We start from the raw sequence: 23,808 nt of genomic DNA on the forward strand, positions 1-23,808 counted from the left end.
ATGAAAACTAAAAGACAATGGTATGGGTATATTTATTGTTTATTGCCTGACAGAAAAAGGTCAAAAGAAGGGGAAATGGTAACACCAAAGCAGTGAAAGGGGAAAGGCTGAGCGTTCTAGTCCCTTGGATTTAGCCTCTTAGCAGTGGTGAATGTGGGGGTTTCAGTGGAAATGGTACTCAGCCAACCTTTGGAGGTCCGGAAGAGAATGGGGTCAGAAAGGGGACCCACACCCTTGGAGTTCTTGGCCTGGATACGGAAGTAGTAGACGGTATCGAGGTTGAGGTCCAGGACCTGGTGCGTGAGGCGGTCCCCAGTGATGGACTCCATTACCCAGTCATCAATAGGCATATTCTTATCCAGCGTGTAGAACAGAATGTATCCTGAAAGATTGGGGAAACATTACATTACATTACATTAATGGCATTTGGCAGATACGCTTATCCAGAGCGACGTACAGTTGATTAGACTAAGCAGGCCTTACTCAAGGGCCTTTAATGGCTGTGTGGATCTTATTGCGGCTACACCGGGATTAGAACCACCGACCTTGTGTGTCCCAGTGATATACCTTAACCACTATGCTACAGGTCGCAACAAACATGATCACCACCCACCACCCGTACTGTTGTACTTCCTCATAGTGCTATACACTTCCTTACAGCGTGTATATTGAGGTGGGGTCGCAACGAGGATTTACCTGTGGAGTCAATAAACTTCACTTGATTGGTGGGCGTCAGGATAGAATTTAGCCACTGCCATAAGAGATTTTAGAAAACGGCGGTTGGAATTTGGCCAGGAAAGAAGAATGTTAGAAACCTGGGCTTGAAATTTTGCCAGCGCAGTCAGAGGAACACTCTCTACCTGATTTACGAACTGTGGAGCTATTAGTCACCAATGAGTCACGGTTTTGGTTTTAAACAGAAGCTGCCATGACATGGTGGCCTCCAGGCATATGTCCTCTCTTGATTTTTTTTGATGTACTGTATTATAGCAACAGGAAGCGAAGATAATGGACATTCCACTCAAACTTTTTATAGATTTGAGAGTGGTTTTACATTTTCAGCATGACTCAACACCATCCCGACCGCAGCGGATACTAATGCGGGATAATGTAACATGCCTACAGATTATTGCATTTTCTACTTTTATTTTAAAGCTCTGTTCTCTCCGGGCATTTACAGTAACCAGGCAACAATCGTCTTTTCTCTTGACTCACCTAATGTTCGTTAAGCAGGCTTTCTTCTGTCTGTGTTTGAGTAGTAACACCAGGGGGAATAGACCCCCGTCTGCCACAGCGACCGAGCAGGGTGGAAAAATTTCAACACAGATAATGAGCCCAAGACATAGGCCTTGCGACTGACTGCACCATGTTAGGTCAGCGATGTGAGCAAGGTTACCGATAATTCAAGGTGTAATTATTTTAATTACTAAGACACTTTTCAGAACATTTTTTTCGGAATATTTGTTTCTAAACTAAAAATAAATAGTCCATAAGTACATTACTCAGGCAAGTTAGCTGTGGTATAAGCGGGATAATACCCTATGAACGAGTCATTTATGAGGAAATAACTGCCCTTCAGGGTGGTAAACAGCCCTCTGCTTTGCGTTGGGCTGTAGCACCACCCTGTCGGGCAATTATATCCTCATAACTGACTCGTTCATAGGGCATTATCCCTTACATATGTTGTAATGATGCTCTTGTGCAGAGAAAATCACACTATAATGCATAACTGCATTGTGCTGACAAAATGAACGTTTTCATAGTCAGTATTGAGTAAAATAATTATAAAGAAATATCTTTTCCATGCTTTTCACACCATCACTGATAGTAGGTTCCTCAGCCAACACCCGCTATTTTCCATATGTCTTCCTTTAGAGGATAACATCCAATGCTATTTCACTACCATCCTTATGAATGGCCACTGGAAGCCATGGATGAGTGCACATTGTTCCCATAAGGATGAACACCGAAGAGAAAACCAAATCCCTAAATCAGTGGGTCCGCCGGGAGTCATTAGCAGCCCACCATACGATTTTGAGGGTCAGGATGATTCTTGCCACCGTGATTTACAACAAGGAATTCCATCAAGGAATGAGTAAGGTGGGGGGTGGGTGGGGGACATGAAAGGGCAGTACATCTCTGGGTCACACAGTCTACAGATTACAGCCCAGGGGGAGAGAAAGGGAGGGAGAGACGGAGGGTCCGAGGGGGAAACGAGGAGGGAGGGAGGGAGAGAGGGAGAGAGGGAGAGAGAGAGAGAGTGAGATACTAGAGGCTGATGAGGGGGCAGTTCGGATCAGTCAGGACAACTCACACATTTACATTACATATTTAAATGAATATGTAAGTAGGCATTTTTTAGGTTTGACGCTGAATGGATCTGTTTCAGGTACTACCTATCAAACAGGGAGCACAACACTCCAGGAGCAATACCACACAAACCCCCTTTGTACCTAGATGCTGATCCAAACAGGGGGTAGCTGGGGTGGTGGAGGGTGAGCAGCAGTATAGCAGGAGCAAGCAAAGGATGCAGAAGCAGCGCAAGCAAAGACAAGCCCAGGGAATGTCTCACATATATATATACTGTAAGAGGGCACTCCATTAGTGATGAGTGCCTGTGACTGGATAGGTATGAAAAGTGTGTGCGTGTGCGTGTGTGTGTGTGTGTGTTGAAAACGCTTGTTTATGCGATTGCGAGGCTGACCATTGGTCGGCTGGCCTTAGTGGAGTTCCCTGACCGAACTTCATGCGACACTTCATACAGACACACGCACACGCATTCAAACCAAAAACACTCAAAACACACACACACACACGCATTCAAACACAAACACTCAAAACACACAGAAGTTAGCAGCTCCTCCTTCCCCCTAGCACCAAGTGGCATCCAACACCCCACTCGACAATCATACGAATACACAGTCTGGAGAGTGGGCAGTGGTAGGGGGTCAGGTTCCCGGAGGATGACAGCGACGGGCTCACCTGTGATTCTGCCATTGGCCTCCAGGGGGGGCTGCCAGCTGATGAGCACGGCTCGAGGCTTCCCCTCTCGGCTGATCACTGTCAGGTCCTTGGGCGCGGAGCTGGGGGCTGGCAGACAGACAGACAGACAGACGGCGTGACACAGTGAGAGCAGACTCAAACATAAAGCGCAGACAGACAGACAGACAGACAGACAGACAGACAGACGGCGTGACACGGTGAGAGCAGACTCAAACATAAAGCGCAGACAGACAGACAGACAGACAGACAGACAGACAGACGCGGTCAGAGTGGACTCAAGCGTAGAGCGCCGCGCCGGCGTGTGGTCCTCGACGCGCCATCATGCACAGCTTGTTTCCGGGCGCAATTAAGCCTCAAATTACAGCTGGTCTTAATCAAGCCTTAGGCTCAAAGGGGCAATTAACTGCAAAGCTTTTCAAAGCGAGTTTCCCCACCATGTAATCTGAGCCCTGTTGAAAATGTATAAACACGCAGATGTTTAAAATGTTCAATTCAGTCGACTAATAGCTAAAATACCTCTATACTATCAACTACAATGGGAAGGCTATGATATTGTACAATATTTTATCATGGGGGGGAGAAAAAAAAAACCTTGAGGGTATTACCAGACTTACACAGAACTTTGAAATTGAATTATGGTTTCTTTGGAAACGAAACGCACAATTGTGCTTCCAACAGAAACATACGTTAGAGCACAGAGAACAACACAAAGAACTGGCTGGCCAGCGATTTAATTGTGATAGATAACCAGGAGAGGACAAAAGGTCAGTGTTTACTTAACTAGTGTGAGCACATTCAATATAATGAGCAGCGAATACACAAGCGATTATTTCCTTGGAAAGGATCCTGGACAGTTCCCATCATTAGCGCTGTATCTTAATTACCAAACCCGCACTGGCAAAATCGCACCGGGGAGACCCAAAGAAGGACACTACCCGCCATACACATTGATTAAAGGATACCAATATGCCGTGGATCGTGTTTGCACAAATAGAAGCGCAGGAGAGGATGGATTTCCTACACTGCATTTCTTTCCTGTGAAAAACAAGGCCTCACAAAGAAGAACTGAGTGTAACCGCTGCTTCATTGAACGAGTGGTACCTCCTTCATCATGTGCTAACACAGGCGCTAATTCGTTAGTAGTAGTAGCCAGGCGAATGGGCGGTACCTGCTTCATCATGTGCTAACACAGGCGCTAATTCGTTAGTAGTAGTAGCCAGGCGAATGGGCGGTACCTGCTTCATCATGTGCTAACACAGGCGCTAAGTCCTCAGTAGTAGTAGTAGCCAGCCAAACGAGCGGTACCTGCTTCATCATGTGCTAACACAGGTGCTAAGTCCTCAGCAGTAGTAGTAGCCAGGCGAACGGGCGGTACCTGCTTCATCATGTGCTAACACAGGCACTAAGTCGTCAGTAGTAGTAGTAGCCAGCCAAACGAGCGGTACCTGCTTCATCATGTGCTAACACAGGCGCTAAGTCCTCAGAAGTAGTAGTAGCCAGCCAAACGAGTGGTACCTGCTTCATCATGTGCTAACACAGGCGCTAAGTCCTCAGAAGTAGTAGTAGCCAGCCAAACGAGCGGTACCTGCTTCATCATGTGCTAACACGGGCGCTAAGTCGTCAGTAGTAGTAGCCAGGCGAATGAGTGGTACCTGCTTCGTAGGTCGTGGCGTGCGCCGTCATGCTCCATGTGCTGGACTTGCGTCCTTTGGTCACCATGACGGCAAACTCGTACATGGTGTTGGGCTTGAGTCCCGTCACGGTGTGACTCAGGGCAGTAGTGTCTGCAGACTGCAGGAGAACACAGAGAGAACAGCTTTACCCCGCTGACAAAAAAAAACTGCTCAAGCTCGGCTTTGAAACAGTGGATAGCTGCTTGACCAGTTCAGACCAGCTCTATACTCAACATGGTTTGACCAGCTCAAGCTAGGTTTTGAAACAGCTGGTAGCTGGTATTTCTACACCAGGGTAGAGACAGCCGAAACAGTGTGGAAAGGGTTACCCTAATGAAACAGGGTAATTTGCATGTTGCTAATTGTATTAACGTAATTGCCATATCTTTGGTTCCACACGCATGTCAGAAGGCCAAAGGCCCATTCTAGTGAAATTATGAAATAAACTTGAGGGTTTGAATTCAGTTGCTTAACATAGCCCACCCAGAATCTCAATTATTGAGTGCTCAGCTTCAACCTTGACTTGGGGTACATATTTGCACAGAACAGTTTACTCCTCAACATATTTCAGCATTTTTTAAATTGAGTCCCACACTTAATATGATAATAATATGTGAAAATATTAATTAAAGTAAAAACAAATTGCTTGATGATTGGAGATATGTGCTTAGTTCCTAGATAGGGGCAGCCTATAGCCCCAATTTACTGGTAAATGGTTGGCATTTATATTGCACCTTTATCCAAAGCGCTGTACAATTGATGCTTCTCATTCACCCATTCATACACACACTCACACACCAACAGCAATTGGCTGCCATGCAAGGTACCAACCAGCTCGTCAGGAGCATTTGGCGGTTAGGTGTCTTGCTCAAGAACACGTCAACACACCCAGGGTGGGATTCAAACTGGCAACCCTCCGACTGCCAGACGACTGCTCTTACCACCTGAGCCATTGTCCCCCCCCGTACTGGGACCCGGGAGGTTGGTGGTTTAAGCCCAGTGTTGCCACAAGTCCAAAGCAGGGCTTTGAACCCCACATTGCTCCACGGGAGATTGTCCCCTGCCTATTGCACTGAAAGTCGCTTTGGATAAAGGCTTCAGCTAAACAACTGCAATAAAATAAATAAACGGCCCTTAACTAGGGCAAATTTTATACTATCACATTAGTATAACCGAATACTCACTGAAGCCATTTAAAACAAGGCTCGGGAGTACAGCCGCAGTGCAGCTCACTATATTCATTAGACATTAGACGCCCTAAAACACTGCTTAAGTACCTTGTACTTCCCACTGGTGGAGTAGCTGGTCTTCCACTTGACAGAGTAGAAGCGCACCTCGGCCGTCTTCTGGTTCTTGGAGACGGAGTTGTCGGCCCAGCTGACCCGAACCGAGTCCGGGCTCAGGGCCACGGCCTGCACACCTACTGGGGGGATCATGGGGGTGGAGGTATCTGGCATGGGAGTAGGGAATTTATCAAACAGATGGAACAAATCATCGTCCGATGGGTCTAAAGGGTCTGGAGCCAGACGCACACAGACACAGACACACAGACACATAAATGGAAGATGCATGCATCAAACAGAGGACAGGGAAAATGCCGGAATGGGTGAAGGAGCCATGCAGTGAAAGAGCGGGTGAGAGTAGGAGAGGGAGGTCATGTGACAGGAAGTAACAGAAAGGACAGGAAGTGACAGAGAGAAGGCAGAAAAGAGAACTCCATTACTCTACAAATATCACAAAGAGCGAGGGTGCTAGGATAGGCGCTACTGACGTCCACTAACTAGCAGACAAAACTCAAACCTCCGAAGGAGAGAGAAAATGATTAGTAAGCACGTGGAAGACACAAATCAGTTGTCACAACCGCAGAAAACACATATTTGACATGGTATTAGCATCTTCACTAATACTATTTAAGAAACATGGACAATAGACATTTAGGAATAAAGTCTTTTGTAGCAAAAAAAAAAAACATAATAGCGTCAGAATAATGAGCCCAGCAACTAGACTGATGCATCAGACCTAGTGAGTGGCTCACAGAGACAGAATGTTAACACCAGGCATTAAGCAGACCTAGATAAAATATATAAACTTTACTTCATTTCAAAAGGCTCGGTTGGACTCCGTTCCCTTGAAAAGAAAATATTGATTTGTTTATTGTGGTTATTTGTTCCTCTCCACTGGTGCTAGTTTCCTAAATAATAAAATGGCAGCAACCTGGATTAAGCAGCAACTGAAAGAGAAGACCTTGTGGAAAATATTTCATGTAATATCACTGAACAGCTAAAGTCTTGTACTGTGAAGAAAAATGTTAGGGGTGGAAGGCCTGTCGCTGAGTGCTTCGCCAGCTTAATAAAAAACTGCAGAACCACTGATCTACAAACTTAAATATAGAAAGCCTTTTGCAAGTGGACTGACTCACAAACATCTATTCTTAAACTGTGAGATTCTTTTATATATTATACACTTAAATCTCGATTCATGCAGATTATTCCCAGGGGAAAGTTCACTGGAGAAACAGATTAGATTCGATTTCTTTCAGACCATTTCACAGTTGAAAGCTGGCATACCATCACTTGACCTGTGCCATTCTCAGTGTGAAGTACGGTGTAATGCATCCCAAGGCAAAAGAGGAACTAAAAAAAATGTCATCGCTGTCAAGTACCGAGCGATCTTGAGGGGAAAAAAACAACATGCGTAATCTGTTTTCTCAGCTAAACTGGCAGACTGTTTGTTGTAGTAAACATGAGTAGAAAGGCCAACTGTTTTTCGTTCACACTGTGCTGTTGATAAAAGAAAGAGGGGAAAAAAAGCACAGGCAGGCCTGGCGGAGATTTCACACTGTGGTTGTTGGCACAGCCTTTCAACAGGTTGTTTCGATGCAGAGCGCGGTGGCCAACACGGCCCGAGAGGAGTGTCTCTTCAACAGGATCTGATTTACCCAGCACTCAGTCCCAATCCTGGACCACAGAGGAGACATAATGCAAAATAACAGGCATTTTAACAGCCTTTTTTTTCCCCTCCAGCTCCAGTCTTCTCTGGGACTACTTGGCGGGGAGCTACAGCCTAATAACACGCGGCTTACGTGGTGGGACAAGGTGCTGCAGCGGTGCCCCGACATGACGTCCTGTGTGAGGCAGCCGTTTGACAGGCCTTTGACAGGCCGCACAACCTCATCAGCCCGCCGACCCGCTCGCTGCAGGCCCCGATGGGGTGCAGATCAAGACGCGAGCAGAGTGGAACCGCTAGTAATTAGCCACATGACAACAGGGTCGGGGGAGCCTTACTGTTAAAGCAGTAAATGCCTGTGTCTGCGCTGCCTATCCAGGAAGCTCCAATAAGACCCAAAATGACCGAAATCACCAGGGGGGCGTGGGACCGGCTTGTCCGATCTGCCTCTGCAGTGCGGCTAATCTCACCGCCTCAGAACAACTCACTTATTTCACAGTCATTTTTGTGCCTTTATTTTCAACTATAAACGGTCGTAATATACAATTTAGTCAGAATAAAGAACTTCTAGACTTCTATTTAGAACAAAAGAAAAGGATTAATGTTATTAATCAGTAAATGTGCAGTTAAACATACAGTAAATATTGCTACTACTAATAATAATAAAAATAATAATAGACAAAACGGCCTTATTTTTTTACAGTAACAGTTATTGTACTATTTTCGTACAGTATAAGCCCCAGAAGCATACACAGTTCACTTGTGGCTGGAAGCAAAGACGCTCTGATTTGCTGGCGAAAGGGGGAAAGAACAAAGCTCCGATGAACATCTCCTGGGTTTCAGTCTCTGCTCTTTTCTCTCCTCGCTGCAGTCTGACACAGCTTTTACGCCTAGGGCCAAATAAGCTGCTACACGTGTTTCCCATCCGCTACAGAAACATACAGGGCGTCCTCTAGGTCCGTAAGCATCTCCAATGCCCAATTATTGTGTGAGTGTAAAATATGAAATTAATTAGATTATGTTAAGTGTAACTAATCTGACACAATAAAACATTTTTTGTTAATCTCACATGAAAAACGTAAAGGCAAAGGGAATAAAACAACATATTTGAATGACATTTTAAAGGTGGATGCTAGGCAGCTATGCTGCTGTTGAATATCACTGCATGGCAATTACTGGGCCAGAAAGTGCAATCTACCTCTTTCCAAGCTCTGATAAACTGCTCTGATAAAGTGCATTTTAGATGGAAGTCTGTAACTAATACGATACCAAAGTAAGATATATTAGCTGATAAATGTAATTGTTTCATGCCAGTTCATTGCTTTACTTCATATTATATTTCATTACGTCAGTCATGAATAAGAAAGATTAACTCTGTAGTCAGCTCACAGTCTAAACATCAAGCAATACAGAGATGGTATGTGTTTGCATAGCAGCAGAGTTAAATAAGTGAAATAAGTGTTGTTTATCGCCCCGCGGGTCCTCTGGGAAACTTCTTGGATGAGATGGACATCCTCCCACCCAAGAGTCCACCCAGTCTACCATTCTCTCACTCCTCTCTTCTTTTGACCTTACCCTCACTCTTTCCCCTCCCACCCACAAAGCAGGCAACCTTCTTGACCTCATCTTCACAAGGAGCTGCACAACAACCAACCTCTCTGTAACACCACTCCATATAGCTGACCACTCCTTCATCTCTTTCTCTCTTCCACTCTCCTCTAACACCCACCATCTCTCCCACCATCCACTGTCACCTGTCGACGGAACCTACGCCACCTGTCTTCCTCCACCCTCTCATCTACAATCCTCTCCTCCCTACCATCTGCGGAGTCTTTCTCTCGACTGTCTCCCGATGATGCGGCTACAACTCTCATGTCCTCCCTCTCATCTTCCTTTGACTCTCTGTGTCCCCTCACCACCAAACTAGCTCGGGCCTCCCCCCCCAGTCCTTGGCTTTCTGATGCTCTACGAGCTGTCCGAACCAAACTGCGGGCAGCGGAGAGAAAATGGAAAAGGTCCTGTCTCCCCAGTGATATGGCTTCCTTCCATGCCCTCTTATCATCTTTCCATTCCTCTGTCTCTCTAGCTAAATCTTCCTTCTTTCACTCGAAAATTAACGCTGCCGCCTCTAATCCCCGCAAACTGTTTTCAACTTTCTCCTCTCTTCTGGCCCCCCTCCCCCCCCACCCCCCTCATCACTCACACCTGATGACTTTGTCTCCTTCTTTGAAAAGAAGGTCTATGCTATTCGCAATTCCTTCTCCCAACCCTCCACCCCTGCTGACCCTCCTACCCTCCCCAACTCCCTAACCTCCTTTTCTCCCCTCTCTGACGCCGACACACTGAAACTCCTTACATCCCACCGCCCGACCACCTGTCCTCTTGACCCCATCCCCTCTCCCCTCCTACAATCTATATCTGATGACATTCTCCCTTTTCTCTCCTCTCTAATCAACACCTCCCTCTTTTCCGGCACCATGCCCTCTTCCCTGAACAACTCAAAAAACCTACTCTTGACCTCTCTGCCCTGAACAACTACCGGCCTGTCTCTCTTCTTCCTTTTCTCGCTAAAACTCTGGAACGGGCGGTCTGCTCCCAACTGTCCACTTATCTTTACATTACATTACATTATTGGCATTTGGCAGACGCTCTTATCCAGAGCGACATACAACAAAGTGCATATCCATAACCAGGGATAAGTTCGCTGAAAGACCCTAGAGGGAAGTACAATTTGAACTGCTACCTGTACAACAAAGATAAGGACGAGGGGGAAATTTTTTTTTTTTTTTTTTTTTTACAAGAAACAAACAAACAGAGCAAAAGTGACCAAAGTTAACTATCAAAACACTGCTTACCTAGCCAACTAAAAAATACTGATACACAAAGCAAGTCACAGAGACAACAATTAAGGTTCACAGGGAGGTAGGGAGGGATGGGGAGAGGTGCTGCTTGAAGAGGTGTGTCTTCAGCTTGCGTTTGAAGGTGGGGAGAGATTCTACAGTTCTGACCTCAACGGGGAGTTCGTTCCACCACCGTGGAGCCAGAACAGACAGCAGTTGTGAGCGTGAGGTGGAGGTTCGGAGAGGGGGAGGTGCCAAGCGGCTTGTGGAGGCTGAACGAAGAGGTCTGGCAGGGGTGTAGGGTCTGATGATTTTTTGTAGATAAGCTGGGGAAGACCCCTTAACTGCTTGGAAGGCTAGCACCAATGTTTTGAATTTGATGCTAGCCATGACAGGCAGCCAGTGGAGGGTAGTAAGCAGGGGGGTGACGTGCGAGTATTTGGGAAGGTTGAAGACTAGACGAGCTGCTGCATTCTGGATAAGTTGGAGGGGTCTGATGGCGCATGCTGGGAGGCCAGCCAAGAGGGAATTGCAGTAGTCCAGGCGGGACAGAACCATCGCTTGGACCAGGAGCTGGGTCGAGTAGGGGGTGAAAAAGGGGCGGATTCTCCGTATGTTGTATAGGAAGAACCTGCAAGACCGGGTCACCGCCGCAATGTTCTCGGAAAGGGACAGTCTGCTGTCCATCACCACGCCAAGGTTCCTTGCACTGGGTGACGGCGTGAGTGTGGTATCCCCGAGGGAAATGGAGAGATCCAGATGGGGAGAGGTATTAGTAGGGATGAATATCATTTCAGTCTTGCCTGGGTTGAGCTTTAGATGGTGGTTGTCCATCCAGCTCTGGATGTCCCTCAGGCAAGCAGAGATACGGGCTGAAACCTGCGTATCAGACGGCGGGAACGAGACGAAGAGTTGGGTATCGTCCACGTAGCAGTGATAGGATAGCCCATGTGCAGTGATCACAGGGCCAAGGGAGCGAGTGTAAAGAGAAAAAAGAAGCGGGCCTAGGACTGAGCCCTGGGGAACTCCTGTGGCGAGGGGCCGAGGTGTCGATACCGAACCAGCCCAGGCAACCTGGAAGGAGCGACCAGAGAGGTAGGACTCAATCCAGTCCAGGGCTGTGCCACAGATGCCCGTTGCTGACAGGGCAGACAGGAGGATGGAGTGATCCACAGTGTCAAAGGCAGCAGAGAGATCTAGAAGAATGAGGACAGAGGAGAGGGAGGCTTCTCCAGAACAATCTCCATGACCCCAACCAGTCTGGCTTCAAGAGTGGCCACTCCACTGAGACCGCCCCCTGCTCACGGTCACTGAGGCACTCCACTCTGCTAAAGCCAAATCCCTCTCCTCTGTCCTCATCTTCCTCGACCTGTCGGCCGCCTTCGATACAGTCAACCATGAGATTCTGCTCTCATCGCTGTCTGGGATGGGTGTCACAGGGTCTGCACTCGCTTGGTTTTCCTCCTACCTCTCTGGTCGCTCCTACCAGGTGACTTGGAGGGGCTCAGTCTCCGACCCTCACCCCCTACAAACTGGAGTCCTGCAGGGCTCAGTTCTTGGGCCTCTCCTCTTCTCGCTATACACCATGTCTCTTGGTTCTGTTATCTCTTCCCATGGCTTTTCTTATCATTCTTATGCTGATGACACCCAACTCTTTATTTCCTTGTCCCCGACACCCAAGTCACCACACGGATCTCTGCCTGCTTGGCTGATATCTCTGCGTGGATGACTTCCCACCACCTGAAGCTCAACCTTGCCAAAACTGAGCTTCTCTACATCCCTGCTAAGTCCTCTCCGTCAATCGACCTCTCATTGACTGTTGAGGACTTTGTAGTTTCCTCCTCCCTTACGGCAAAGAATCTTGGGGTGACTCTTGATAACTGCCTCACCCTGGCTCCACAAGTATCCTCCACTGCCAGAACCTGCAGGTTCTTTCTGTATAATATACGCCGTATCCGTCATCTCCTGACTGAGAAAGCCACCCAGCTCCTAGTCCAGGCGCTCGTCATTTCCCGCCTGGATTACTGCAACTCCCTCCTAGCCGGTCTCCCAGCGTGTGCCATCAAGCCCCTCCAGCTGGTCCAGAATGCTGCAGCCCGCCTGATCACCAGTCAGCCCAGGTCGGCTCATGTCACCCCGCTTCTCATTGGCCTCCACTGGCTTCCTATTGCTGCACGCATCCGCTTCAAGGCCCTAGTGTTGGCATTTCAGGCTGCTAAGGGGACTGCCCCACCTTACATACAATCCCTGATCACTCCCTACTCCCCAGCTAGACCACTCCGGTCTGCCAGCTCTGGTCGCCTTACGGTTCCCTCTCTACGTGCACCTGGCGGTCGAGCTGCACGTTCACGCCTGTTTTCCGTTCTGTTTCCTCAGTGGTGGAATGACTTGCCTACCACTGACAGAACAGCAGAATCCCTCCCCCTATTTCGACGCAGACTCAAAACCCACCTTTTCAAACTCTACCTTAGTCCTCCCTCCTGATATCCCCTGCCCCTCCTTTCTGATATCCTTGTCTAACCCCCCCAAAAAAAAAAAGAAAAAATGCACTTATGATGACAACTATGTTTAGAACAGCATTTCATGTGTATTTTGCTAGTTCTGGATGTGATGCTTTGACTTAAGGTAGAACCTATGCACTTGTAAGTCACTTTGGATTAAAAGCGTCTGCCAAATGACTAAAATGTAAATGTAAATGTAAATGAAACATTAGAAACAATAAGCATTGAATGGTGATGTTTTCCTCAGCACATAGGCAGTTGTGTCATATCCAGACATATTCTCACATTCCCTTTTGTTCTACCTGCTGCACACTCCTTAATCTATCTAGTCATACCTTATCTAGAAACTTATACTTGTGTGGTTTAATTCTAACATATTGTAATGCGATCACTGTCTACTGAATTGATTGGTTTTCTCGTCTTAGCACTTTCTGCAAATTCATATTTCCAGATGGAATGAAGATGACAAACATGTTTTTCATCTGATAATATCACATTTTCACAACTTTACAACTGAAGTTCATTATGTTTTATAGAAATATTTTTGGGTGAACTTCATGACTGCATAATCTTTGCTGTATATCTTGAATTGCTGTCACAGGATTGTGTTAATGTAAAAAACATCAAATTATCTGAACTTAGAAGACCATCTTTAGCCTATTCTGATAATCTTTATTATCGGTGGCAAGTTTCAAGCTCTTGTGTTTTCCTATGAACTGCATGACGTCAGGCCAAAGCCTCTTTCCACTCCACAGTTCAGTCAAGCTTCGATTCAAAACAGACACTCAAAAACACTTTGTGTATAACTTGTACAGGTTGTGTATGGCAGGTGTACAACAAAATGCGACTGCTTCTTGATATGCACCAGAGCCATCTTGGGTCCTTGGGACCCATCAACACACGTCAACAGTAGCATAAGTGGATGAGACACCCAACAACATTTGTGACCTGCTCTATCTACTAAATTAGACGTATTGACCCCAAAATGCATTTTGAGTTTTAGAAACTAATCGAAATCGGAGAATGTAAGCTTTCTAGCAAAGTTATCTCTCTACTCCAGATATCAAGGGAGTTGTGTCCTGGTTTCATTTTGAGTGGCACCAAACTATTTTAGAATTTTTTTACATGAACATCGATTTACGTGAAATTGGCTATCATGACTTACAACTGATTATGATAGAGCAGGTCACATTTGTCATTAGTCCTGAAAAGTCTTAAAAAGAACAAAAACAAGGCACAGTCTTCCAGGAAAAGTACCTGTCAAAGACCGGGTGACAGCACTTTCGTACAGCGGCACCCCTTCCCCGGCGTTGTTGAAGGCCTTCAGGGAGATCACATAGTGGGAACTGGGCTCTGTGTGAAGAGAATAAGGGAAAGGGTAAATGGATTGCATTTATATAGTGCCTTCATCCATAGTTGCTTCTCATTCACCCATTCACACACACCCACACACAAACGGCGATTGGCTGCCATGCAATTGGGTTGTTAGGTGTCTTGGCCAGGGACACTTTGACACAACCAGAGTGGGATCGAACCGGCAACACTTCAACTTACCTCCAATGTTGCCCCTGCAGTTGAGGTAGAAATACAGTGCATAGCAGTAGCAGTTATACTCTAAACTACAGCCTCAGGCAAGCCAATGACCCCCATTCACAACAGCGCTTTGGGGAAAAGGGTAATCATTCAAATACAAAGCAACAGATGAGAAAATACTAAATAAAATGTCTGCCATTCCCACAATGCACTGGTGTTTCTATTACAGCCGACTGCGGGCTTATCTGGCCGATGCATATTCCCTGTGGGGGAATAGAGAGCGGGTCTCATCTCGCAGTCGATAGGAGAGTGGGGTGACCTTGGTGTAGTCAGCAGCTCGGCAAGCAGTCCCTGGTGCAGGGAGCTCAAATGTGAACTCTTTCAAGTCACTCCTTTTTCTATCCCTTAAACACATACATTCTCAAATCAACCGAGCAAAGAACACCCTACAATTATTTGCCCCGTCAAACCGATCATGTAGAGGTGTATAGTTTTGTTAGAAACATGATCCTCTTCCCCTTCCTCTGAACAGCAAAAACTGTGGGATATTGGAAAGATAATGTAGTTTTGACCAAATTAGTTATTAATGTATATAGTTAATTTATTTCCATCTTCATTCCATTTGTATCTTCATTCACAGTGGATATTTAAATCAGCTTACTATTATTATTATTATTATTATTATTATTATTATTATTATTATTATTATTATAGCTATTAGTAGTAGCAATAGTATTAGTGGTGGTGGGATTGCCTGCCATTAAGAAAGTGTAAAAAGATATAAACAGTCCACAGACTGATGCGATTCTGCATTGTATCTCACTCATTCATTAGTATTAGAGGTTCAGAGCACCTGTTTCTCTATCCTGTACTTCAAATAGCTGGTTACTGAGCTGACTCTATTGGGTCTACATTTTTCTAAAGCTTGGTAAAATGCAGGGCAGAAAACTAGCTACCTACCTCCCACATGCAACTACCCACAACCTTTCTGCCACAGTCAACTGGCAGAAAACATGCAACTATCTACACTTGTACTTCACATTAATGTCTGCAGTACTGACAGTAAGTTAATGAGCTTGACATCACTGAGAGAAAAAATAATAGTGCCTTTAGGCCAAATGACACAATACTACAGCAAATAAGACTGGTAATGATTTGCCTAATAATAATCTTCATTAACAGTAATGATACTTTATAAATTGATCTGTCATTTTGCAATACTTTGTAATTCCGTGAAATCGGATGGGTACACAAAATGAGTACTATCCACTGAGCCTGTCAGACAGCTGTGTATTGTACAATAACTATTTATGAAGAACTGGAGAAATATATTATAATGTCAATAATTGGCAAATAGGAATTTAAATATATGCACATATATAATACTGAGCCATCAATGTGACATTGAAATACAAATAAACCAATGTGACATTATATAAAAGCAAACCAATTAATCCACTTGAGCTCAAACAGGCAAACCTCACAAAAAACAGTTTATAAGTAAATGTTTTCATTCTAACAGAGAAATACTTTTCTTTTCTTTTTTTAAAGATATTTTTTTAGGCCTTTTTCAGGTTTATTAGACAGTATATAGTATAGAGAGACAGTAAGAATGGGAGCGAGAGAGAGGGGAAGACATACGAAGAATGTCGGACGGTCGGAGTCGAACCGCCAACGTCGCAGCTCGCAATGAGCATGCGGTCAGTCTCTACAGGCTGCGCCACCGAGACACCCCGAGAAATGCGTTTCTGACATCAGCATTGTGCTGATACAAATCATAGATCACTCGAGAGATATGAAATGGTGTATGCAAGTTACTATACAATATTCAGTTTAATGAATGTGTCGTGATATTCGTCTAAGAAATGTAAAAAGTGCATAGGACACATGTTTAAAGGTGGAAGCAGTATAATCGCCATAGCAATGCACATAAAAGTATCGAAGTGTTTCATTACATATTTATTATCAGACCGTAGAGAAGGCATCGGCTGAATATTAAAACTGTCTGCATGTGTTATTGTCTCCTTTCTTATGCAAATTGCTGGTGCTTTTTATAATTCAATTTCCACTCCACTTGTTTTCTTATTACAATCCCTTAAATAATGAATTATAATTAAATTCTGTTTAGAAGACTGCATTAATGAGTATAATTTGAATACACTGGTATAGGCAAATACAAGGATTTGTTTCCATTGTCATTTACAGATTTTATGTTATCAATTAAACTTATCTATATGCTGCTTTATTGAAAATGGGTCTTTCTTTCTATATTCCAGTGTTCAATGTTCACCATTGTCAACTGAAAATACTGCTGCATTTTTGGGAAACATTGTGACATTCAGAAGCAAGTCAAATTTTTATAACGTCTTAACTCTGATAGTTTTCATTCATTCTCCACCATGAAGATAATGAATAAGGAAAAAAACAGTTTTTTTGACTAATGATAATTAATGGCTTAGGAAATAATTACTTTTACAGCCTCTGCACACAATTATTTTTTTCCCTTTTCCTCTACTCGTAACTCTTCTTTTTCCTAGCAGTTGGCAATTGCCCTGTGCAGCTCTGAGCTACAGCCATTTTAAAATAATACAACGTTGTATGGACAGAAGGACCGTGAAGATCCAGTTTGATGGCAATCGCTTCACCAGGTCTCAAGCATAGCTCAGACAGGGGCGAAACATTTTTTTCACAACTTTCATCAGTTTGAATGGGAGCAGCTCCAGAATTCATAATAAAAAAACAAACAACAGATACAAATCTATGTACAGTGGAGTCCATAAGTATTTGGACAGAGGTACAATTTATGTTTGCCCGTGTACTCCAGCACATTGGATTTGAAATAAAACAATGTGAGGTACAGCACAGACTGTTACCTTTAATGTGAGGCTATTTACATCCATTTTAATACAAAGCCCCTACATTTTAGGGGACCAAAGGTAGCACCATCATCAAGGCTTCTCAGCTGTTTCTGATTAGTCAAGTGTATTCACTCGCTTCCTTAGTGCCGGTATAAGAAAGTGTTCAGTATCTAGTCTTGATTCTAGGCTTCTGATTGCGCTTGAAGTCGGTTATTGCATTTGTCAACATGAGGACTAAAGTTGTGCCAATGACAATCAAGGAAGCCATTATTAGGCTGGGAACAAAATGTAATTTTATGTCAGAGACATAAAAAACAGTCAAGAGATATACGCCGAACAATAGGCTTACCAAAACAAACAGTTTGTTGCACCTCTGTACAAATTCCTAAGGAACGCACTGTAAACTTTATAATTAAAACATTTCTGAAAACCATAGGTGTCAAAACAATTGCCCCAATGAATAATAATAATAAATAAATAAACTTCTCCAAAATTAATTTAAAAAACTTGATAATCGGTTGGAATTTATCATGAGCACTTCAGAACATACAGCAAATTTGTGTTTTTCTGTTTATGCTGTATATTTTCATTATTATGAACCTTAAGGTTATTATCAAAATATTTTGCATTAAGTACCGCTTGACGTGTAGCTGCCAGTGGCTCCAGGTACCTGCTTTTGGGTCATACAGATAAAAATTCTCCCTTCCTCAGAGCAACGATCCCCTCATTTCCTCTGCAGGCAGACTTCCTGTGAAACCGTCTGCATTTCTTTGAACCCTCAGAGGCTAATATCAGTCTCCAGTCAGGCTGTGGTTCAGATACCACCTAGCAGTTGTCACAGTGGAAAAACTCCTGTCCCAGGAGAGAGGAGGAGATAAAGTTTTCTGACATGTTTTATTAGTGTGTCAGTAATCCCTCAGCATTGTGTAATTAAGAAGACAGGGGGATTTGTCGCGTAGGCAGAGTCTGAGCTTTTAAAGAAGGGGGAATTTGTGTCACTGTTAAGCAATCTCAGGAAGAGGAACAGAGAGATTGTAATTCCAAACCTTTAATGCAGCACCAAATGCTATTGTCACTGCTGCCTGTTTGATTTTGTGACTACTGGTGATATATTTCTGATACAGCGCCTACAGACCATGGGATGTTTGCGAACACATGCACACAAAAGAACACAAATATAAGAGACACACACACACACACACACACACACACACACACACACAAACATTCAAAGAGAGACATACATACACACACACACACACACAGACACACACACACACTCCTTTCCCTCAAAAGTTAAGTTGTATTTCAGGATTTAATTAACATGACATGCTAGTTCTCAATGCGAAAGACAAGTTTGTGCATTCTAGCCTACCACTGCCATGTTCATATGTCTTTCTAAACAAATAAAAGTAACCATTCTGCATTTAACCTCAACATTCATTCTGTTCACTCGACAGATTAAAAATTGAAATGTTTCCTTCAAAAACCCAGCAGCTGGGGTATCTATATTTCATTATAAAAAAAAAAAACATAAAGTACTTCTTGGTGGAGCTGTCCAAAAGGCAATAATTATAGTTCAGGCTTCTTGAAGCAACTCAAAATCACTTCAGTCTTAAGCTTCAGAAACAGATTCAGTCAGCTTTCACATTTGTTCCTTCATGACTAAGATGAACAAGAACACAAAATAAACAATAAAGTAAACAGGCGCTAAAAATTTTGTTGTGGGGATTTAGGGTTTGATTTATTGAATCAATAGGTGTGCACTTACCTAGGTTTTCAATGGAGTAATAGCGTTGTTTACTATCCACTCTGACAGTTTCAGCATAGGGGCTGCCCACTCCGTAGCCAATAATGTACCCCCTGACTAGTATGTTGGGGTTCAGTGGGGGAGTCCAGCTCATGATGATGCTATTCGGCAGAGGGCGCACGTGCAGAGAACTGGGCTGGTTGGGAACCTGGGTTTCTGGAACAGTAACACAAATCCAAAGTCTGGTAAAGAGCATGCAACGGCCCTCTTCTTAGACAAATTATTGAGCTTGATCTCTAAAAGCCCATTTAATTTAATTGTTGTTATGATAATCTTTTGGTTCGGATTGCATTAAGTGCTCTGTCACCAAGAAATCCCCACGAATGATTCAGTGACTTATCTTGCTTATTGCTTTCAGTTATCGTTCCCTGAAAGGTTCCTTTAAATTGCCGGGAAGAACCAGTTTCGGGGGGAATTCTATGCAGAGTATACAAACATACAATTCATGACATATAGCATTTTCAATTCTGCCATGAAAAAAACATCACAAAGGCCTCCTGATTATATAGCTGCTATCAAAAAGCTGTCAGTCAAGGAAGTGAAAATTGCTCTTCAAGTCAAAGACTTTTGCTGGCTCTCATATTCAGCACAGATGGCTCACAGGGAAATTTCAAATTTCAACCTGAGGAAAGGATAAAGAGCAGGAAAATATAAAATGTTTAGGGGCCAGGAGAGAGCGGGCCTCTGAATGAAAGGACATTGATTGGAGGGGAACAGAAAATTAACATTTGATCTGAATGCACGCCAGTACACAGTAATGTTAAATCTCCTTTTCCAGAAACTTGAAAAAATACACAAGAAATACAATTTTATAAATTGTTTTGAATATATATTTGAAGATGTATTCATATGGTTATGCAGAATTCACATAACTGAGGAAAATGTTCATTGTGATTACAGCATGTTTAAAAAAAAAAAAAAACCCATAGCCAATGTGGAGGGAGAGCACCTTTAAACAAGCTGTTCTCCCTGCTAAAAAAACAGTTCAAGCTAGGCTTTGAAACAGCTGGTAGCTGGTTATTTCAAGCTGGTCATAGCTTTACACCAGCGGTGTGGAGTATGGGAGGATATGAATGTTAGGGTGTGAGGAGGAGGAGGAAGAGCAGTGTACGTTCTCTCACCATCCAGATCATTCTCCGGCGTCTCAGCAGTGTGCCACTCACTGGCTGGGCCGGTGCCGTTGGCGGTCATGGCCGCCACTTGGAAGCTGTACTGGCTCCCTTTCTCTAGGCCTGAGGAGAGAGCGGGTTCTCCACATGAGAACACGGGAATGCAGGATGACAAGAACAAGCCATTCAGCTCATCTAGGCTGGTTCTTTACGCATAGTCCAGACCAGCGCTACTCAACTCCGCGTTCTGCAGGCCGCAGTGTCTGCAGTTATTCACTCCGACCGTGCGCTACAACACCTGTTTTCACTAATTACGGAATTATTTGAACCAAGCAGGTGAAATAATGAGAGAAAACAGGTGGTGTAGCGCACGGTCGGAGCGAATACCGCCAGACACTGCAGCCCACAGGACGAGGAGTTGAGTAGCGCTGGTCTAGATGCCAGACACCTCTAAATAAGGGACAAAGATGACTCTAGAGGGTATCCAGCTCAACAAGGACTATTTGTCTTTTGACAACAATCTGTGAAAAAAAAAAAAAAAAGCGTCAACTAATTTTCATCTTTGTCCCTTTATTGTGTTGACTGAACTGAACCTGAAGAGTTCCCCTCCAGTAGAGTTCCATAAACTTGCTGAATCAATGCAATGGCACATTGACGGCTTGTGGCCCAACACCTTACTAAGACACAATGCTGGTTTTTCCTTTAATCTGTCACCCATCTGAACATAGAGTATATTAATAGAAATTCATATATGCATGTATAAAACGATTAAATGCTGACAGGTAATGTGAAATATTGTGGTTCCCCAGCTACAGATTTCTGGTCACCACAGAAATATTCAGTTCACGAAGACTGAGATGGAAAAAGCAGACGGTACCTGTGAAAAGGTACCAGAAGTTATTTGGCTCGATGGTCTCCTGGTCCCCTCTCCGACCTGTCTTCCGGTGGCGGATTTTGTAACCTGTGATGAATCCATTCTGGGAGTTTGATGGAGGGGGTTGCCAGCTGACCTTAATGCTCTAAAGCACATGGGAAGCAGAAGAAGAGGACTGAGGCAGAGTCCCGAAATAAACACTTTCTTTCCACCACCATTTTACAATCTTATAACAGGAACCTAGAGTTCTCTCTCAATAGTGCACTTGGAGTGTCACATTAATCTCAAACTCCTCATAAAGACAGAATAAATATTTAAAAATGAAAGCTCGGGGAAGTCTTTCAAATTTCTAACATGTCAAGTAAACCCAAAGTGGCCATAAAAGTGTGTTTGATAAAAGCTTGGTACTTCCAAATAAATTCCTGCTCTGGGATTATATATTTAAAGATTCAATCTAGACACCATTCAAGCGTATTATCAGCATATGAAAATGGAAGAAAAGGTTGAATCTTAAAAACATTCACATATGATATGACAATCTCCCATCCCCACCAAAATGTAATATAACTCATGCATTTAACAAAGAATTTACTCAGTAAATGTAGACGGTTCAAACAAGTATAAACAGCAAAAAAAAGGAAACACCACAATAACAACAGTTAACGAGTGCCAGAACATTATACCTCCATTAGGCAACATTGCTCAGAGATAAAAGGAACAATGGCACAATTATCTCGTTTTAGATTATTTTTTGCGGTCTCTCAGTGGACACTTCAAAGCAGAGAGAAAGGCTGTGAAAATAGGCTTAAAGGGACCTTATTGGTAATCAGATGTACCGCATAACCCAGTATAATATCGATGTTCATATTTCTTCAATGAAACAAGCCCAATTGTCTGTAATTACCAAATCAGCCTGCCTCCACTTGGAGTAAACAAGGACAAGCATGGATGTTCATTTTGAAAATCCATGCATTACCAGATTGTCTTGTGAAAGAATATACACTCAGTGAGCACTTTATTAGGTATTTATTCAAATGCATTTTTTAGACTTATTACTTAGACTTATGCTGCTGTAGCCTATCCACTTAGAGTTTTGACGTGTTGTATGTTCAGAGATGTTCTTCTGCATACCACTGTTGCAATGTGTGGTTATTTGTGTTACTGTCACCTTCCTGTCCGTTTTGACCAGTCTGGCCATTCTCCCCTGACCTCTCTCACTAACAATGCATTTCTGCCCACAGAACTGCTGCTCACTGGATGTTTTTGGGTTTTCGCACCATTCTCTGTAAAATCTAGAGACTGTTGTGCAAGAGATTGGCAGTTTCTGAGATACTCAATCCACCCTGTCTGGTACCAACAATCATTCCACAGTCAAAGATACTTTGATCAAACATTTGGTCTGAAAAACAGCTGAACCTCTTGACCACGTCTGCATGCTTTTATGCATTTAGTTGCTGCCACATGATTGGCTGATAAAAAATTTGCTCTAACAGGCTAGTGTACAGGTCTACATAATAAAGTGATCAGAGTGTATGTATATCTAGAATTAAATTAATGTCTAGAATAAAATGAAGCAAGAAAAATACTGGAACCTGTCTGCCTGCAACCAATAGAGATGTCACAAACGTGTCCTAATACAATTATATAAAAATAAGTGGAAAAAGCATTAACAGAATTTACAGTTAGAGATAACCTAATTTAATCCAATATATTAAAATTCCCTGCTGTTCATCATTTTCTTATATCATTCAATATTACTCTATTCAGAAAGATATTATATTTGTATATACTTAAGCTAAGGGGTTAATATCTCATTTTAAAATATAACAAATATTTTCTAGTAGATTAATGAATAATGGAGTATAAATGGTGCAGCCCTTGGGGGAAAAAAGACAAAAATCTGTAGAGAAAGGGTAGTACTGGAAATGTGTAATTATCTCTTTTGAAGCAAAGCTGGCTAGAATCCTGACCCAGTCAGCAATTGCGTCAGATAATGGGCAAACAGTAATTGCATCTGTTGTACAGAGAAAGATGAAAAAAACGGAATCCTGACCGTGGTTATCCAACTGCGATGATATCATTAACCAATTGCCAGTTACTACAACTCTGAAATTAGGGGATTGCGTCGCATTTTTTGACATCGGAACTACTTCAAAGAATGTGAAGAAGCCAGATTCAGTAGATGCCAGTAGAAAACCTCCCGTCCACTCTGTGATCTCCTTCGTGAATAGCATGTGGAGGTGGGTTTTCTCCAGTGCTTCCACTGATTATCAGTTCCAGTGCTGTGTACATACCCTTTAAGTGCTGTACAATTGATGCTCCTCATTCACCCATTCACACACACACTCACACACACCAATGGCGATTGGCTGCCATGCAAGGGACCAATCAGCTCGTCAGGAGCTTTTGGGTGTCTTGTTCAGGGACACTTTGACACACCCAGGGCGGGATCGAACTGGCAACCCTCCGACTGCCAGACGACTGCTCTTACCGCCTGAGCCAATATCGCCTATTTTTTATTGTGTTGTCCCATAGCTACGGATACCAATGACATTGAACCTCTTTCCTTCTCACCAGCTGATACCAGCATGCCTGAATGCCATCTTGAGCTAGATGGAAAATCACCTGGCAAATACTACAGTGCCGTGCAAAAGCATTTGC

The 23,808-nt window shown here is 43.6% G+C and overlaps 1 protein-coding gene across 1 annotated transcript in view; it reads right to left on the minus strand.

The window, feature by feature from the left end:
- The window catches only part of dcc (DCC netrin 1 receptor), a 263,043-nt gene that overhangs the window by 39,173 nt on the left and 200,062 nt on the right, over positions 1–23,808 (minus strand). Inside the window, exons 13-20 of the mRNA XM_061262994.1 lie at positions 21,151–21,292; positions 20,286–20,396; positions 19,126–19,320; positions 14,221–14,316; positions 5,954–6,192; positions 4,656–4,794; positions 2,983–3,090; positions 188–382 (exon numbers count right to left, since the gene is read on the minus strand). Coding sequence (XP_061118978.1) covers positions 188–382; positions 2,983–3,090; positions 4,656–4,794; positions 5,954–6,192; positions 14,221–14,316; positions 19,126–19,320; positions 20,286–20,396; positions 21,151–21,292 — 1,225 coding nt within the window. The remainder of the gene's footprint in view (positions 1–187; positions 383–2,982; positions 3,091–4,655; positions 4,795–5,953; positions 6,193–14,220; positions 14,317–19,125; positions 19,321–20,285; positions 20,397–21,150; positions 21,293–23,808) is intronic.

Source organism: Conger conger, chromosome 12 (genome assembly GCF_963514075.1).
Source record: "Conger conger chromosome 12, fConCon1.1, whole genome shotgun sequence".
In the NCBI taxonomy this organism is placed as follows: Eukaryota; Metazoa; Chordata; class Actinopteri; order Anguilliformes; family Congridae; genus Conger; species Conger conger.